The following is a 17,778-nucleotide window of genomic DNA, read 5'->3' as shown; positions in this document are numbered from 1 at the left end:
TCCTGAGCTCAAACAATCCTCCCGCCTCGGCCTCCCAGAGAGCTAGGATTACAGGCGTGAGCCACCGCGCCCGGCCCTGCATTCATTTTTATTACAATGAACACACGTTTATTGTAAAAAGAAAATACAAGTACCTATAATCCATTGTCCAGAGATAACCTGTTAACATCCTGATGTCTTTTCTTCTAGACTGCTTTTCTCTGCTTATATTTATAAATATACATGCATATTACAAAATGGGATCATTCTGTCTTATAATTTGCTTTTTCCACTCAAAAGTATCTTCTGAGCATCTTTCCATGTCAGTAAGTATACTTTGATCACGTGATATGTGTCTGAGAAAAGTAGTGTCCAGTTCCCAAGGTACAATGCCACTTTGCTTCTCTGGGCTCCTGTGCGGGCAGGGTAGGGCAGGTGAAGTCGGAGGCCTAGGTGACTCATCCATTGTGTGGCATGAGATATGCAGAGCCAAGAGTGCTGCTGGCGGTTAAGGTAGCACCAGCTTCTGGAGCTGATTTTTAATTCTCTCTTTTCCAGCAATAAAACTTTTGATGCTTCTTATATCTCTGAATAATACATGCTTCCCCCAGTGGATCATCTTGTAAGCTAAGATTTAGACACTAGAATCAAGCAGTTGTTCTTCTATCACATTTTTTTCAAGCCTTGTTGCTACTTGATGAAGTGGCTCTCATAGTGTATTCAGAAGAGTAACAGGGTGAGAGACTTAATTCCCAATATAGCTGCTAATCCTGTTTAATTCCCCGAAGTCTTTCAGTCCTGGGTTGTTTGTTTTTTCTTTCTTAGTTGAAAGACCGATGAGTCACAGACTACAGGAATGGAGAATAAGAAGGTATTGGAGTTTGCCATTTGTTGGGAAGGTGGTGCTGTTCAGTTTATTTAGGAGTATAGTACTTTCAAAGTATGAGCATTTAATTTTACTTCAGCAAGCATATTTCCTCTATTATTGTGGAACAACAATAATAGGCAATTTCCAGATTGTTTTCAATCTGTCTTATGTATAAATTAATTCCATTTTGGACCCAGATAAAAGTGGGTCTCTTAGATGTGTAAATGTGTGGCCTTTGATCATGAAAGTGAGTGGTGGTGGTGTTTTCATTTGAAGCCTGCATATTTTTCACTAAAGGATCTGTAAAACAGTGAATTTTCTGATAACTGAGACTTTATACATGGGTAAACATGTAGAGCAGGAAAAAAAGAGGATTCTTATGTAAAGATAAAATTTGACTGTTCACATATATGCATGTAAATTATGTCAGATATAACTAAATATTTATGCAAATACTTGGAAAAGTCTGGTGACTTCTTGAGGTTTCTACAAATAGTTTCAATTTTTGATGTTCCTACCCATAATTATTGGTTTCGTATAGTTTCAGCTTTGCTGCATCTTTGTTTTATTTAAAAAAAAAAAAGCATGTAATGATGAACTTTTGTTAATGCACAGTTACAGTGTTTAAAGCACCTGGTATTTTGCTTTTTCTTTCTTGTTTTCCCCATTAATCTTTGGATAAAAATCTCTTGTCTCCCATGCAACTATCATTAGAGATGGGCTCGCCTTTCTTCTCATTTTGTCCTTATAAGGCTATCCTGTTTTATCACTTCCTGCTTCAGCTTCTGACTTTTTTCTCTTTTCCCCTCTCCCTCTCCTGGGGTGGATGCTTTCTCCATGTGGCAAGGCTGTAACCGTTCACAGCTGTCTGAAACAGCAGTGGACCAGGAGCAGCTTGGAGTTTTAACTTTCATTTTACAAAGAACAACATGTTTGAACGTTTCAGCAGGCAAGTTATAACTAGCACTTACTTCTTGTTCTTATAGAACACTGAGAATCTTCCCCAGCACTTTAGAAGGGGGACCCTGACTGTGTTAAAGAAGAAGTGGGAGAACCCAGGGCTGGGAACAGAGTCTCACACAGACTCTCTTCGAAACAGCAGCACCGAGATCAGGCACAGAGTCGACCATCCTCCTGCTCAAGTGACAAGCAACACTGCTTCTGGAGCCGAAGCTGACCGAGAGGAACAAATTTACCCCAGACCTAAATTCGGGTCATCTCCTGAAGCCCACATTCAGTATCGGTATCCTCGCATCAAGGACAGTGAGGATCTTAAAGACCACTCAACAGAGAGTAAAAAAATGGAAAATTGTCTGGGAGAATCCAGGCATGAAGTAGAAAAATCTGAAATCAGTGAAAACACAGAAGCTTCAGGCAAAATAGAGAAATATAATGTTCCACTGAACAGGCTAAAGATGATGTTTGAGAAAGGTGAACCAACTCAAACCAAGGTAAGACCTGGGAGGGTTTAAAACTTGAGAAAGACAATTCAAGTTCTAAACAAAGCTATTTTTCTAATCTAGACATTTTGAGTAGAGGCAGATATGTGGTCAGTTTGTCTTTTGATTGAGTTAGATGAGTTAGTAAGTCTCAAATGAATTATTTACATAGATGCTAAGAATTGCGAGTCTGCAACCCAAATTCATGTTAAATCCAGCTCCTACTGAGATTCGAGTTAATATCTAGAAATGAAGAACATTTGATACTGATTGGATTGGGTGTTTTTGTACACTTGCCCTTTTAATTTGTCTTCCTGTGCCTTTTGTCATTTGGAGCTTTGGGGGTGGAATTACTTGCTGAATCTCTCTCTACTTGGACACAGCTGCAGACTGAGTGTTAAAGCCAGAGTTTAACATTGAGACTGAGGCTTACTTGTCTCTTTGCTAGCTGAATCCCTTCTCTTCTCAACTTCCTCATCTGTGCCTTCCAACAAATGTTTTCTATCAGCTAAAATCCTCTCCCAGGAAAAATCAATGAAGATAGCCAGGCTAGCTCTATCTTTTTGGAGTTTTGACTTGCAAATGCACGGGTTGCATTTTCCTACAACTGCTAATGAAATTTGATCCTTCATGTGGATTGCAGACCGAGTCCCCAGAGGGAATTACTTAACTAGAAAATGAGTTACATATGCTGGTGACTTATAACACAGTCCAGAGGCCGCAGAGCTGGTAAATTTTTCCAGTTTTCTCATACTTTCCTACGTATCTGGCTTTGTACACAGGGATGGTTTGTTACAACAGTCATTATAATGAAATAAACAGATCTGAGGGGGAGCAAAGCCATCATTTACTCTAGATTCCATCTAGATGGGAAAGCTCAATTTTTAAGCTAAATATTTGGCTCAAATCCCTATATCTGTAAATAGTTTGAAGCATTCTTTCTGAGATTAAAAAAATATAGGTAACTCATCCTGTAGTCCTCAGTTACATTAGGTTTGACATTGTCAATCCCTTCCCATAACTTGCAGTGCCAGTCACTTCTCTGCTTAGAATTAGAAAAGTTCTTGAATGTTTGGGATCATGTTTGAAGACATAGAAAGAATTTTTGGAGATTTGTTCTATCTTTTCTGTGCATGAGCTTTAGCTCTACTTTAAAACCAGCTGGCAAGAGATGTAACCACAAAGCAGTTTCGTAACTTTTCTGAAACTCTTCCCTCTCAGTTTTTAGTTTTCTAGTCCTGCCAACTCCCTCTTTCCCCTTTATAGTTTTAATAAAATGTTTCTTTTATTTAAATAGGAAGAAGAATTTTAAATAGAAGGGAAAAATGTCAGAAATCTTTAAATAGAGAGGAAGGGGCTTTGTTGTGACTCAAAGCACCATTGTAAGTCTCCTCCTCACAGACCCTGCTAGGGGCAGGACAGCTGATGTCATGCCAGCACACACAATGTAGATTCAGTGCAAAAGGCTGGTGCGTGTCAAAACTGGCCTAAGGTAGGAAATGACTGGGACTGCAGCAAACAAAAATGCTGATTATGTGTAAGGATCTGATGAGAAACTTTTCTCATAGATGTCTAGGGAGAGATGGGTCAGAACAAGCCTATCTCTTTATGCTTGGCGGGAGAGGCTCTCTATACTTCCTATATAAAGATCCTACTGGATCGCTGATGGCACTGGGCAACTTGATTGCTAAAGGTATAGGAAGATGGAAGAGTTCTAAGATCCATCTGGGCTTCTTTAGGTTTGGTTGTTTTTGTGTGTATATCATTTTTTATTTCCTGATTAGTCACTTATTACTTAATGGACTGCTTAGGGAGTTCAAAGCATAGCCATCTTTGGTTTTTTATAGCTGTTTCTATCCAAGCATCATTATCCATGTTGAAAACAGTCTAGATTACTTTAAAAAGTTTTACCTAATATTTCAATCAAACTTGTCAAGAAAAGTTTGGTCTTCTTTAGGTTAAGAAATAACTAATCAGTTTGAAACCAGATTATGGTTATTGTTAACTTAATTTCAGTTTTAACAGGGATAAGGCTTTCATCAAGAAGTTACCTATTTGGATCTTTGTAAGGAATCTCTGAGAAGTATGGTAAGGACACTAGAAATCCTTTCAGGAGCAGGATTATACAAGAATGTATATCTCAGAGCTAACAAATTAGTACTTCAGTGTGACGAATGAATACATTGGGTGCAAATTGTGTGACTCTGGTTCTGTAATTGAATTTTAGAGAACCAGACTGAATCTCAACTAACTAGGGAAGTGGGATGAAGGAGCACATAGTCAATGGAAATAGATGGTCTAATGTCTCATCCTCCTAAATCTTTTTATCAGAGTTATTTACAGGAGGTGAAGTTGACTGGCCTGAATTTCACTTAGTGTCTCTTGCTCCCTTTTGTCTGAGACAGATTCTGTTCTTGTCCGCTTACTTCTCTCTTCCCGGTCTCTGCTTTGTCTTTTTCTCTTTCCCTGTGTAGTCTCATCTGTTTCCTTGACTCTAAGAGGTGGTTCCCAACTCTAGATTTTAATCCTGAAATCTTAACCAAAGCTTTAGCCCTATATTTCTGATTTCCTGTCAGATCAGACATCTCTTTGTGAATATCCCTTAGGCCCTCAAATTCAAGAAGGCTAAAAAAGAATCCATTATCTTACCAACAAAAACCTGCTCTACCCCTGCTGTCCTTTAAAGCATCACGATTCACCCAGTCTTCTGATCTATAAGTCTGAGAATCAGTTCTTCCCTGCCTGCCTCCTTCTCCTGAAGTCAGTCACTTCCTAAGCCCTCTAAATAAGTCCACCCTCCAAACATCTGTCAGGTATGGGCTGTTCTTTCTGGTCCCATATCCAGTTCCATGGTTTGGCCTTGTCACATCTTGCTTATAGTATTGCTACAACCTCTCTCATCGGCCTCTCATTTCTTTCTTCCCATCCTTTCTCCACACTGTTGCTATTTATTTTTCTAAACATAGTTGTAAATTATGTTACCCTTGATCAGGAACTTTTGATGCCTCAAAAGTAATGCATATTTAATATTGAGGTATTCTACAGTCTGAGCTCATCCTGTCTTTCTAGTTTCATAGACGATCTTACACTCAAGTCTTGGATTACTGCTTATTCTTTCAATTTCATGTCCATCTCCCAAGTGCTACCTTTTGAATCTTACTCCTTAAGGTCTGTCAAGACTGTGAAGCCTTACCTCAATTTCTTCCAAATAAAATTAACTTCACTCTTCTCTTCTTCCTACAGAATTTTCTTTTTACTTCTTTTTGGACGCTTATATCATGCTCCCTATAATAGTCATATATGAATCTATACACTCCCCAGCCTATAATTTCTTTCAAAGTGAGCTTGTTTTTATCCCCCAGTGGTCAATAATTTGTATTTATTAAATAAAAGGAACTCAAATAACTTATTTTCTATCTTTGGTGAATAGATAGCTTATTCAGGTCAGATAGGATATTCTAGTCAGGTGGTTTAGTTGAATATGACAGTTCTGATTCCTATGAGCGAATGTGTGGTAGATGAATTAATGTAACCTATTACCATTACTAGAAAAAAGAAATGCCACAATGATCTTTGGGGGGCAGATGAAGTCATTCTGGCCCCCTCAAATACTAATATAGCCACCTCTATCTTCCAGCTATTATACTCCTGAATTAGACAACGTAGGTATATATCCAGATGAATATATAAAAGAGTCATTTCCTCTAGCTTTCTAACTCATTATCAATGAGTTACAATGAGTGAGGAATCCCCATCAAAATTGTTGACATATAGATCCTAGAACCATAAGGGACTTTAAGAGGTTATTTAATCCAGCTCACTGCTTTCAGTCAGGATATTACAATCCAATTTAACAGATGAGAACAGATGAGGTCAGAGAAGTTAATTGACATGCCCAGCGTCATATGGCTAATTAAATCAGAACAGGACTGAAATTTAGTACTCCTACCATATAACACTATCTTCATGGATATTAACATAACTGTTTATTGGATAGGAACAACTGGCATGGCCCTACATGTCTTTGAAATCTAAGGAAACTGGGAAAAATTGAAAACATGTTAACAACTGTATTCTCAAAAGACATTAGCTCTCCCTCTTCCCACATTTTATGTTTAACTGAAAAGCATCAGGGCAGGCCGGGGCGCAGTGGCTCACCGCCTATAATCCTAGCACTCTGGGAGGCTGAGGCGGGCAGACTGTTTGAGCTCAGGAGTTCGAAACCAGCCTGAGCAAGAGCGAGACCCGTCTCTACTAAAAATAGAAAGAAATTAATCAGACAACTAAAAATATATAGAAAAAATAGACTGGCATGGTGGCACATGCCTATAGTCCCAGCTACTTGGGAGGCTGAGGCAGAAGGATTGCTTGAGCCCAGGAGTTTGAGGTTGCTGTGAGCTAGGCTGACGCCGTGGCACTCTAGCCCGGGCAACACAGTGAGACTAAAAAAAAAAAAAAAGAAAAGCATCAGGGCAATAAACAGAAGAAATACATTGGAATGCAAGAAATTTGTACTAAAACTCTAGAAGCTTATGGGTTTGGAATTTTTTCTTATTCTTATCATGTAAATTAAATAGTCATCTGAACAACACACACACACACACATACACACACACACACACACCCCTTTTTCTTCTCTTTTCACTAGAAGAGAGAAGAAAAGGCTAAGTAAGCCAGGAAAAAAAGAGTAATTCTTACCAATTGTGCACAAGACTCTTGAGCCTTTTTAGTCCTTATCATTACATAACTAGTTTTTACATAGTTTTGGTCACTGTATGCTCATTGTTTTGTGTTCTTTATTTTTTGTTTGGGCTTTTTTATATAGACTTTCCTATGTATCTTCCTAGTTCATGTAGTTATCCTTTTATGGCAATATATTTCATTATACTATTTAATCATTCTCCAATAATTAGATTCTTTTCTAGCATAATAGAAAAGCTCTAAGCATCTTGGCAGAAATGTTTTGTTTTTATTTTCTTTGGAGTGTATTACTGAAGTGATATAATCATGGTCAAAAGATGTAATTTGAGTGGGGAGGAGTGGAAAAAAAAGATGTAATTCATTAAACATTCTTCTTACATCAAAAGATATGATTTATTTATTCTTACATATTTTCAGCTTGTTCTCAGATAGTACTATTTTCTAACACTAGTAGCACAATCTAAGGACACATTCCCCAGAGCTTCATCAGCATTTGGTTTTTATCATTTTAATTTATTTATATTAATTTAATAGATATGAAATATTACTCTACTTCCTTTTCTTTTTTCCTAATTGTAAGACTCACACATAATTAGCCAGGCCGTGGCTCACGCCTGTAATCCTAGCACTCTGGGAGGCCGAGGCGGGAGCATCGCTCAAGGTCAGGAGTTTGAGACCAGCCTGAACAAGAGCAAGACCCCATCTCTACTGAAAATAGAAAGAAATTAATCGGACAACTAAAAATATGTAGAAAAAATTAGCTGGGCATGGTGGCGCATGCCTGTAGTCCCAGCTACTCGGGAGGCTGAGGCAGAAGGATTGCTTGAGCCCAGGAGTCTGAGGTTGCTGTGAGCTAGGCTCATGCCACAGCACTCTAGCCCAGGCAACAGTGAGACTTTGTCTAAAAAAAAAAAAAAAAAAAAAGACTGACACATAATTTTTGTAGAATGCTTGGAAATACAGAAAATGTAGAGAAATCCTGCCACCTGGAGATTAGTGCTCTTTCTATGTGTATTGTTTTACTTAAATGAACTCCATTTTTTCCTTCTTCCTGAAGAAGGAATATCTTTAGTACTTTGAGAAATGAAGGCTAGGTTTTATCTATACCTCATGATCCCCATGCATATAATTCAGCAAAGTTCCATTTTCCCCGAAAAGCCACCCTTCTCCACTTTGGAGGGATGAAGGAGTCTAAAGGAAGGTCAAAGTTGAAAGGTTGAAGGAAATGGCTGAGTAAGGTAGGAGATTCTCAGTAAATTGAAGTGTTGAGAATCAGTTTTTAGAGAGAATTTTTCCTGAAAATAGGAGTAGAGGAGACAGGAAATCCTGCTTTGTTACTTATTTAGAACCTAACTTACTTTATTTCTTTTAAAAAATTACAGGAAAAAGAAATTGTGAAGACTACAGAGTAAAAGCCTCAAACTCTTATCCTCTTATTGGTACTTGGTGTGTTCGATTTATGGATTTACAGAAAATATTTAAGAGGCATCACACTAATGAGAGTTACAGTCAGCTGACAGGAAGGAGGACTTGTGGGGGTGGGGTGAGGCCAAGCCTTAGGAAATTCTAGAAAATCTTAGAGTGTCTTGTCTTTTTCTCTTTCCTTGACAGTATAATGATTAACGCTCCCTCAAGTGTTTGAGTAAAAAGGACTTAAATGTGATAAAAAGTATATCACAGAAGAGTATTTTGGGTATCAGAACTCCTGTTGTGTGTTTGTGTTTTGTGCTCCTTTACTTCCTTGAGAAAAACTGGAGGAAACCCCTCCTTCTTCCTGTAGTTCAGATTACCACTTGTGAAATGTGGACCATAAAATTCATCTTAATGCCTTTGAGATCTTGTTATTCGTAATGGTTGAGTGGTCTGGAAGTGAAAGGTATTGAGAGTAATGCTCAGTGCTTCACCTGGGATCTCATTAAAAGCTGTTTTATCTCAGAGCTCCTCAGAACCACAGTCAAGTATAATGGAATTTCAGACAGTTCTAAGACCAAATAGCTTTGCACATTCACTTTTTTAGTACTTGAAAGAAAATAATTCAGAGTGTTGATACCTCTATAGATCAAAAGGCTTTAAAAAAAAACATAGGCCTTTATTTTATTTAACCCAGGGATTTAAATAAAAAGCTAGCAAATATGGGAAATTTTATGCATCTAAAAGCAAAGAAAGCCTCTTCCCTGGCAGGATGTGTGTTCTGGTTCTAAATATCCGTGCTCCCAGTAACACTGGTGCAGAGACTTCACAAGGGACTGCAAAGGGATATGGACCTAGAACTAAACAGACAACTGAGCTCTCTGCAGGTTGCAACATGTAACACGTATTCTTGGAATTGTACTTCAGCTTTACCTCTGACAGAATGTAAATACCTGTATTAAGAATGCAGAACGCATTTCCTTTTGGTTAAAAAAAAAAGTATATGTCCAGGCTTTCTCCCTTTTTGAGTCCTGAGAATTCTAATTTTTGTAGTGGTTATCTTCTAGTACAGCAGCATTTGGGATAAATCTGTGGAATTTTCTTTATTCTAATGATCAGCAAATGAGAAGTGTTTGAAAACAAAACAAAAAATGTAGATGCAGGGTATCCTGCCACACCTATCTTTCCTCCTTGGCTGATGATTTTCATTTTCAGATGGGGGGGGTGCTCCCAGCGCAAGAGCCTGTGAGACATAGGGATGAAGTTGATGTTAGTGCCACTAGCCTGAGTATGATGTGGCAAGGTTAGCGTTGCTACAGAATATTTTAGTTTTAATTAAAAATAGACACACTAATGTAAATAGCAAAGCTGACTGAAGATAAATTATAGTAAATGTATACTGAATTTGTAAGAAACTATTCTTCTTGGTGTGGTACAAACAAACTAATCCTTGGTTCTGATTTCTGAAGTGACATATTTTCTATCTAGGGTGGGGAGGGGGCTATAAAAAAACTTGTAAAAGTGATAGTTTACTTTCTTAAACTTTATTGTTAAGTTGATTAGACCATTGAACTTAAAGGTTTAATAACTATTTACTAATGTTGAATTCAAAAGGGTGCTAAGTGTTTTATTCTTATCTCCTGTCATACTGGATTTCGTATATCTTTAAATTTCAAGTTACCTGGAAATAAATTGAGATTTGAATGATAGAATCTGGTTGAAGAATCACATTACAAGCTGAATAAACATGATATGCGCCTTGTGTACTATGTCTGGGAATATTCTTTGACACTAAATAGCTTTCTCTTGAGTTACTTTTCCAGTCTTAAAAATTGTAATTTATAACTTTAATTGGAGATCTGCCCTAGATATGAGCAATATAAATGTAATGATTTACAGGAATCACAAAATACTGTATTCCAAAGATCTGTACTGTCCGTTTTTTTTTAAGTCCTGGAAATATACGAATGAAAAGGCATGATCTATTCCCTCAGTGAGTTTATAGTCCAGTAGAGGGAGAGTCACATAACAATTTGATAAACATTGAACAGAAGTGTGACCAGGGTACCACAGGAACAGAGAAAAGATTACCTAAATTTGTGTAGGTGAGGTAGGTGCTTACACTGAGTCTTAAAGGAACAGGCATTTACTAGACAACAGAAAGACAAAAGGTAATCTGGGTGGAAGGAACCCCATTTACAGTATCAGGGCCTCACTGCAATTTGCTTTTCCTAGAGGGTAAAGGATGAAGGAGGGAATACCTAGAGAGGAAGCTGGGTAGGTAGGAACCAGCTCTAGAACAGGACTTCTGTGATATACTAAGCATTTTGGGTTTAATTCAAGGAGTGGTTGGGAATTCTGAAAGAGTTTTGAACAGGGAAATAAAATATTAATAGATTTATATTTTGGGATAATTACTTTGTATTATTTGAGATAATAGCAGCATCATAGAGACTGGATTGGAAGAAGAACCAATTAAAAAGATGTAATGCAATAGTCCAGGGATAAGATGATGAAGACTTGAACCAAGGCAGTAGCAGCAGGGATAAAGTGGGAGGAGAAAGGAAACAGCAGATACTGCCATGAGGGCCTGGCAGTTTGGAAAGACATGTCATCATCTGGGATGTGAGGATTCCCCCTCCAATGACTGTTTAAATTACAAAGCTTGCTGGTTAAGCGGTGATTAGCAGAGAGCGTTACCTATATAGAGCTACTTATTTTTCCCTGGGCACCTGTGAATATGTAGTGCTTGATATTTATAATATCTTTTAAAAATCTATGGAATATAAAAAATATAAATCTAATCTCTTCTGAATTTTTTTTATAAAGGAGATTTGCAAGCTGCTTTTTTGAACATTGCATCAAGATTAACCATCTTCTCTGCAAAGCTTATTGTTGGGTTTGTTTTCCAAACAGATTCTTCGGGCCCAAAGCCGAAGTGCTGGTGGAAGGAGAATCTCTGAAAACAGCTATTCTCTGGATGACTTGGAAATAGGCCCAGGTAAGCAGGGAGTTCCATGTGTGTGAAGTCCTCTAGGAAGTACTCATTAGTAGCAATTCCTTTTGGACTCAAAGCCAATGCTTTTAAAGGAAGATTGACACAAATTAAAAGGAAGTCTGTCTGTTATACAAGCCATTTGCAAATCCTGTTGCTCTCAATAAATGGCATTTCTTGCATTTTTAATCTATCCTTGTCAGTGGTAACCTATGGTAACCTAAGGGTACCTTTGAGGGCTTACAAGTGAAGTGCTACAGTCAGTTGTGGCTGCATAGTCACCTGGGGTTTGAAGGCTTCAGTAGGTGGGCTATGTCCCCTATCAAGGTTGGTTATCCTGTTCTTTTCTGGCTGGAACCATGAGGGTGTCAAAGAGAAGAAAACAAAGGTTCCTGCTGTGCCAGAACCCTTAAGAAAAAGTGAAGGAATTTTGCAAAGCTGAAGGTCTAGTGCCTGAGAAAGAAGTTTACCCAAAAGATGCTTCGAAAGGCAAGGAAGAAGCTTATCTATGAAAAAGCTAAGTGCTGTCACAAGGAACATAGGCAGATGTACAGAACTGTGGTTTGAATGGCTAGGATGGCAAGAAAAGCTGGCAACTTGTGTGTACCTGCAGAACCCAAATTGGGGTTTGCCATCAGAATCACAGGTATCAGTGGTGTGAATCCAAAGGTCCGAAGGGTGTTGCAGCTTCTCCTTCACCACATCTTCAACAGAAGCTTTGTTAAGCTCAACAAGGCTTCCGTTAACGTGCTGAGGATTGTAGAACCATATATTGCATGTAGGTAAACGTGGTTTTGGCAAAATCAATAAAAAGTAAATTGTCTTGACAGATAACACTTTGAATGCCTGATCTCTTCATAAATATGGTATCATCTGCCTGAAGGATCCGATTCATGAGATCTGTATTGTTAGAAAAGGCTTCAAAAACAAGTAACTTCCTGTGGTCCTTCAAATTATCTTCTCCTCAAAGTGGAATGAAGAAAAAGACCACAATTTTGTAGAGGATGGAGATGCTGGCCACAGAGAAGACCAGATCAACAGGCTTATTAGAAGGATGAACTGGCCAGGCACGGTGGCTCACACCTGTAATCCCAGCACTTTGAGGGGGCCAAGGTGGGAGGATCACTTGAGCTCAGGAGTTTGAGACCAGCTTGGGCAAAAGAGCAAGACTCCATCTCTATAAAAAATTTAAAAATTAGCAAGGCGTGGTGTGCGCCTGTGGTCCCAGCGACTTGGGAGGCTGAAGCAGGAGGATCTCCTTGAGCCTAGGAATTAGAAGTTACAGTGACCTATGATCAGGCCACTGCACTCCAGCTCAGCCTGGGAGACAGACAGGCCTGGTCTCTATTTTCTTTTTTTTAAAAGGATAAACTAAGGTGTCTACCATGATTATTTTTGTAATCTTCTCAGTTAATAAACAGTGACTGCTTTAAAATTGGAAAAAAAAAAAAAAGATTGGTTATCATACATTACCAGTGGTAACGTTAACACCTTGAGAGTATGGAATTATGAAGGGGGCATATGTAGGCATTTCACAAAAGAAAATATTAGTAAACACAGGAAAATTATCAGCCTCCTAGTAATCAAAGAAATGCAAATGCAAACAGCATTGAGTTCTAAAATATGCAGTGTTCAATTATGATAAGGGTTCTTTTAATGTTAGGAAAGTGAGTGAATATTATTTTATAAATGACAATTATATTCCTAATTTCCTTCTTTGTACTTGTAATAGAAGAAATTGGCCATTAGATTACAATAGCCCAGAATTTAGAATCTCAAAATCATTTGAATCACATTTTATCTTCTAATAAAACATGTTATTTGGATGCTTCCAGGACAGTTGTCATCTTCTTCATTCAACTCGGACAAAAATGAGAATAGGCGAAATCTGGAACTCCCACGCCTCTCAGAAACCTCCATAAAGGATCGGATGGCCAAGTACCAGGCAGCTGTGTCCAAACAAAGCAGTTCAACCAACTACACAGTATGTGTTCTGCATCATTCACTCACTCATCTAGCACATGGTCATTGAGTACTGGGACTAGGAAATGTCACCCAGACCCTTATGTCTGAGCCCTGGTCCGTTCCCTGGTCCCCTAGCCATTCTCTTTTCACATAAATCCTACCCTCATTCGTTTGTAATTCTTACCGTGGTCTAATCCTGACTTTGCTTTCTTAGTCCTCATTCCCACCCCACTTATTTTTTTTCTCAGCCAATCATGTCATTAAGAGTTTCCCTAGCTGTTCTACTTAATCTTTTATTGTTGTTAAAGAAGTAGTATTTTATTAGTTTTAACAGAAACACTTATTTTATTTTGGTTTTTGAGGAAAGAAGGAAGAATATTGGTGAAAAATAGCAGATGCATTCAACGTTAATGTGGGGTATTTTTTGCAATTTTTTATTGAGATATAATTCGCATAACAGAAATCACCATTTTAGAGTATACAATTCTGGGATTTTTAGTATATTCACAAGGTTTTACAACCATTACCGATGTCTAATTCCAGAACCTTTCAATCACCCTGAAAAGCAGCCCCATACCTCTGCGATCGCTCCAATGCCCCTCCTGTCATACCCTGGAAACTACTAATCTGCTTTCTGTCTTTATGTATTTGCCTATTCTGGACATTTCATATAAAGGAATCATATAATATATGGTCTATTTAGTCTTTACTCCTATGATGAAATGATTTCCTAAAGAGGTGGAATAGTGGATAAGAAAAAGGGAGAAAAATGACAAGAAGATGAGTGATCACTAAGTGCAAAAATTTGATACTGTAAATAGAAAGAAGGGTCTTTTCATTTTACATTGTCCTGTGCTTAACTGACAAGCCAACGCTATGGAACTGCTTAATTGAAGTTACCTTTTAAATGACATTTATTCATATGTACACATGTACACACATGTATATATGTATCTTTCAAACATTTGTTCCTTCTAAGAGTTCAAATTACAAACCATTAATCGCTTGATATCCTAATTTTTTAACAAAGTTAGAAGAATTTTACTTGTTCCTAGGCAGACTGAAACTGGTGTGGGTATTAGAAATCATAACATGTATTCCAGGTGTTAAACCTTTCCCCTACATAATTCTCCAGTAGTGTTGGTGGACTCATTTGTTGGGCAATGAATAATTTCATCTTGATTTTTTACTGTAGTTTTAAGAAGAGATGACTTGTGTAAATCAATAGCAAAGTGGAACATCACAGGCTCGTTATTCACTGTGTGAAAAATGAGCAGATTTAGACTCCTGTTAGAAGGCAGGTCAGGAGATAGGTGATCTGCGAAGCTTAATTTCCTCTTGTTACAGGATTTTGCTGCTTCTCGGTCCCTTCCTGCTGTAAACATCCTGACCAGGTGACTCCCTAAGTGGGAAAACCTGTTCAGTGACTTTTTTAAAACTCCTAACAGAGTGTCTGCATTACAGTTCTCCTGCTCTGGAGATTATAAGAGTTGAAAAGTCTTTAGAAATTCTTGTAAAAAGTACTTTTTATCTCATCCCAAAAGAATTTCCCAGGTCCCTTACAGAATATGATCGTAAAAAGGCACATACTTTTGGCACAGTGGTTTTGGAGATGGGGTCAGAAATGAGTTGTTTGGCTGTCATGTGTTCTACAGTGCTGCCTGCCAGCTCCTACTCGTAGATTCACCTCCGGAGCTGTGTGCCTTAACCTGGAATGCTGTACCTGAGGAAGTCAGCCACACTCCCCTCATTGGCCCTGTGGCCATAACTTACTTGTTTCCTCCCATGCCTAAAGAATCACAGAGAACCGAAAGGTACTAGATTGCTAAATTACTAGCAGGCTAAAGGTAGAAAATGTCCTATTCATCTACTTCTATGCTGATTTTATATTTAGTAGATGAGTCCATTTAATATTCTGCCCCAAGTATCCTTTTGCAAGGAAAAGAATGTGATTACACTTAATCCTTATGACAGGGTTGATGTGTGCTTTTTTATGTTGAGGCTCTGTTATAGAAAGTAGAATCAGGTATGTATTTAGTACAATATATGAATTTTATGTGAAAGACATGTTTTGGAAAGTCCCACAAAAAAGATTGTTTTATGGTATCATTAAATATAAATTCAGTTTTTATATGTATACGTCATCCCTGTCTCTCTTTCCAGGCCAGGCGGGCACTTATATGTATATGGTTAGTATATTTTCTTAATTCTTGGCACTTGGCATCTCCTTTCCCCTGCTCCAGAATGGTTTTTTCTGATAAAAATCACAAGCTTTGCACTCCCACAAGCTCTGCTGCTAGAAGAGTGAATCACAAGAACATTGTATGTGTGGGGGGGTGATCTGTGTGTGTGCGTCTTTGTGTGTGTGTCTGTGTCTGTATTCTAATGAGCATCCAGTTTTAGACTAGTATCCAAAATTTAACTCTGAGATATGTGTCCACAAAGCTGCTTTTGTCATTTCACTAAGTCAGTGGGTTTTGCTTGTGAGAGTTAGGGGTTTGATTTGACCTGAGGCCTCTTAGAAGAATTTTTTTTTTTTTTAACATTCCAAGTTTATTTAATAGATGTGCTATGAAGAGGACTGGAATGATGAGAATTTTTTTTAAAAAATTCACAGATTATTTTTATTTTGTAGAATGAGTTGAAAGCCAGTGGTGGTGAAGTCAAAATTCATAAATTGGAGCAAAAGGAGAATGTGCCCCCAAGTCCTGAAGTCTGCATCTCTCATCAGGAAGGAGAAAAGGTAGGTTGAAAAGTCTGATGACCAGTTGCCAAGGAGGCATGTGTTCTAAATTAGATGCTTAAAATTAGAAGTTCTAACTCTAGGCTGTAGGGTGTCTGGGAATTTGGTAACAGCTGCCAGGACAGATTGTCATTTTTTGCAGGTCACATAATTTTGGCTGGGGAGTTCTGCAACTTGTAGCTGACCAAATAATGTGCCTTCATTGGAAAAGTCTTTTGCTCAGCAGATACTCAGAGTGTGTAGAGCTGAAGTGATTTTTAAAAACCTGTTTGATTAGAGATAATTATCTTCAAAGTACTTGTATATTCTTAAGTACATATTTAGTACATTTTATGCAAGAAAATCTCATTCTTTCACTTAAAGTATTTGAAAGGTAGGCACTGTGCTAAGTACAAGGAATACTAAGCTTAAAAACTATAGACAAACCATTCCATGTGGTCTTTATGTGCAAAGAAACAGAGTAGAGGAGAGATGAATAATAGGTTAGCTATCATAAAACAGTGTGATAGGTGTTGTGAGAGGGGTATCCAGGGCCATGGAAGCTCAATCTAAGGACATTTAACGTGACTTTCTCAAGAAGGTGTTGTCTGAGCTGAGTCTTGAAGAATGTGTGCCAAGAATAAGGGGAAGATTGAGTAAGAAAAAGAAGGGCAATCCAGATGGATACAAGAGAGGTTTGGAAACTAAACTGGTAGCTTACTTAGGTATTGCAGATTTGTTGGCTATTATATGGAGCTTGTGGTACATATGGGCAGTGGGGAGAGACAGGTGGAGGGAGAGGGCCAGGGTTTGGAAAAGCTTTATAGGCCACCCTTAAGGGTTTGGATGTAGCCGTGCAGCAAGGGAAAGCCACTGAAAGATTTTAAGCAAATCGTATTTGTGTTTTATGCATTAATCCTTACATGACTGGCTTAGTTGGGTATTTATGTAACAATATTTATGTCAAGCAAATTTATCATGTTCTCTGCCAATCCATTACCCAATCTTTTTAATCTTTCGGTCAATATGTTAATCAAATGTTAATCAAATGAGATGAAGAGAAAGGGCTTTCAAATCTATTAAAGTGATTAATCTTAGGAGAAAAGCCACTGTTGCTGTTACACATATTGATACCCTTGATGCCAGGCTTCCAAAAGGTGAGGAGATCATTAAAGTGGGTTAAGAGCAGTGGTTTGCAAACTTATCTGACTACAGCAGACTTTACAAAGTAGTATGATGTATTGACAGAACACTAACAGGAACTCATGAGAGATACTGCATACATGGATCAAAGTAGGCACACAGAAAAATGGTATCTGATGGCTACAAAATTTGATTCATAGACTTGAACCAAAAAAAAATAGAAAAGTTAAATCACTTCATTTTATAAAAACATATCACAAATGTATGTTGAAATAATAAGACAAAATATTTGATAGCCGTGTGTTACATAGTCATACAATCTCAAATAAATTGCATACATCCTTGCAACAGTGGGCTCAAGCATTAGTCCACGGATCACATGTCATGTATCAAGTGAGTTCTCTTGTTAAACTATCTGTTTTTTCCATGTTTTAAAGGGGAGATTATTTCTTAAGAATAGACCGGGCGCGGTGGCTCACGCCTGTAATCCTAGCACTCTGGGAGGCCGAGGCAGGTGGATCGCTCAAGGTCAGGAGTTCAAGACCAGCCTGAGCAA

General features: G+C 38.1%; 1 protein-coding gene and 1 pseudogene across 1 annotated transcript in view; both read left to right on the top strand.

Annotated features, from left to right (window-relative positions):
• LIMA1 (LIM domain and actin binding 1) overlaps positions 1-17,778 on the top strand; it is a 41,352-nt gene that overhangs the window by 7,536 nt on the left and 16,038 nt on the right. The window contains exons 2-5 of the mRNA XM_012653849.1: positions 1,834-2,298; positions 11,314-11,398; positions 13,228-13,376; positions 15,993-16,100. Of these exons, the coding sequence (XP_012509303.1) occupies positions 1,834-2,298; positions 11,314-11,398; positions 13,228-13,376; positions 15,993-16,100 (807 nt within the window). The remainder of the gene's footprint in view (positions 1-1,833; positions 2,299-11,313; positions 11,399-13,227; positions 13,377-15,992; positions 16,101-17,778) is intronic.
• On the top strand, positions 11,560-12,816 carry LOC105814893 (annotated as a pseudogene).

The sequence above is a fragment of the Propithecus coquereli genome, unplaced genomic scaffold (genome assembly GCF_000956105.1).
Source record: "Propithecus coquereli isolate 6110/MARCELLA unplaced genomic scaffold, Pcoq_1.0 Scaffold111, whole genome shotgun sequence".
In the NCBI taxonomy this organism is placed as follows: domain Eukaryota; kingdom Metazoa; phylum Chordata; class Mammalia; order Primates; family Indriidae; genus Propithecus; species Propithecus coquereli.
The sequence above is the reverse complement of the archived record's forward strand: the minus strand, read 5'-3'. Positions and strand labels throughout refer to the sequence as shown.